Source organism: Sinocyclocheilus grahami, unplaced genomic scaffold, assembly GCF_001515645.1.
Source record: "Sinocyclocheilus grahami isolate Dianchi unplaced genomic scaffold, SAMN03320097.WGS_v1.1 scaffold5.1, whole genome shotgun sequence".
Taxonomy (NCBI): Eukaryota; Metazoa; Chordata; class Actinopteri; order Cypriniformes; family Cyprinidae; genus Sinocyclocheilus; species Sinocyclocheilus grahami.
The window spans coordinates 5,876,622-5,878,080 of record NW_015505184.1 but is presented as its reverse complement, the minus strand read 5'-3'; the positions used below and the strand labels follow the sequence as shown (position 1 = coordinate 5,878,080).

Sequence of the window (1,459 nt, the reverse complement as noted above, 5' to 3'; positions counted from 1 at the left end):
TATATATATATATATATACTGTGTACATTTTAATTTCTTTTACTTTTTACTAATTTTTTTATTTTACTTCTAATAGAACAGTATAGTATAAAATGTTTTAAATATTTACAAATATTTTTTCACCATAAAGGTAAATCACATTTAACCAAGTAACTCTTTTTTTACTGTAGCATTATTTTTTGCTTTACAGTACAGTAAAAAGTTACAATAGTTACATACAAGGAATCATGTGAAGTACAACAGTAGCTATAACGTTTGTAATATTGACAGAGTGACTGAGGAGCTGTTCTCCCCGCTGACTCTGCGTCATAACCGGTAGGTGGCGTAACGTGGCATAATTTTGGTCGCCTCCAAGATTTTGACACGAGGAAGAGAAGAGCGTTTTCCGCCCAAGGCGGGATCACCATCTCTTTTGGCAAAGTTTGGCTGTTGAGACTGAGAGCGTTCGGCAAGATCAGCATAAATACATCGAGCCTAAATCCCGATCGTCCGTTTTCTATCGATCGTGCGGCTGACGCGATCTGACTGCAGTCATGTCCGAAGACCCGAGCTCTCAATCCTGGTCTATCGACAAGGATGACTATGAGCTACTGGAGGTGATCGGTGAGCTAAACCATCACACACCAGCATCCAGATCACATCACATCAATGATAGCATAACGGAGATTAAGACATCTGTGTCATGATCTCTGGGGCCCAGATGGTCTGTGTTATTTCAGATCTCCATCAGTAATTGAGTCATCGCGACTGTAAGATGTTCAGTCTGTGTTAGCCATGCTAACTAGCCACCCGACATGCCAGCAGACTGTAATGCTTTGCGGACAATGGCTGATTTACTGATTGCTTTGGGGATTTCATCGTGATTTATATATGACATATGGCGCGCTTGGTGGTTAAAGAACCATTACATTTGACAACTTGCTGGCTAGTTTGGTGACAAGCTGCTTCATATAACGTTCTTGCAGATAGTTTGTCGTTTAGATGAAAGTTTGACGCATTACAAGAACACTTTAACTAGCTAGTTAACTTCTAAACGCATAACCAGAGCTGGTTTTATTGTTCTGGGACATTTGCATTTGGTCTTTCAGCGAGGGAAGTTGTCATTAAGCTGAAGGAAAGAGAAACATGAATAAAAGAAAGTGTAGTATAATCTGAAATGAATACATATTAAAACATGACTCAATTTTTACATCTAATTCAGCCATCTGAGTTAGCATTAGGGGACCATATAATAAACATTCTATAATATTTTTTAACCCTTATGTGTCATTTTAAAAAACGCTACACAGAGGCCATTAGAGGACAAAAACAGCAGTGTCATAAAAATATTATATATTAAAAAAATGTCCACACTTTGAGTTTTTCCAACATCAGTCCTGATCATAACTACAATAAATGAATTCATGTAATATTTTAATTGACAGTTTGTTTACATAATGACAACAGTGTTTTAATGAGG

General features: G+C 37.2%; 1 protein-coding gene across 1 annotated transcript in view; it reads left to right on the top strand.

Annotated features, from left to right (window-relative positions):
• The first annotated feature begins 354 nt into the window (after positions 1–354).
• The window catches only part of LOC107585310 (serine/threonine-protein kinase OSR1-like), an 11,820-nt gene continuing 10,715 nt past the window's right edge, over positions 355–1,459 (top strand). Inside the window, exon 1 of the mRNA XM_016272284.1 lies at positions 355–603. Within this exon, the coding sequence (XP_016127770.1) occupies positions 534–603 (70 nt within the window). The 5' untranslated portion in view covers positions 355–533. The remainder of the gene's footprint in view (positions 604–1,459) is intronic.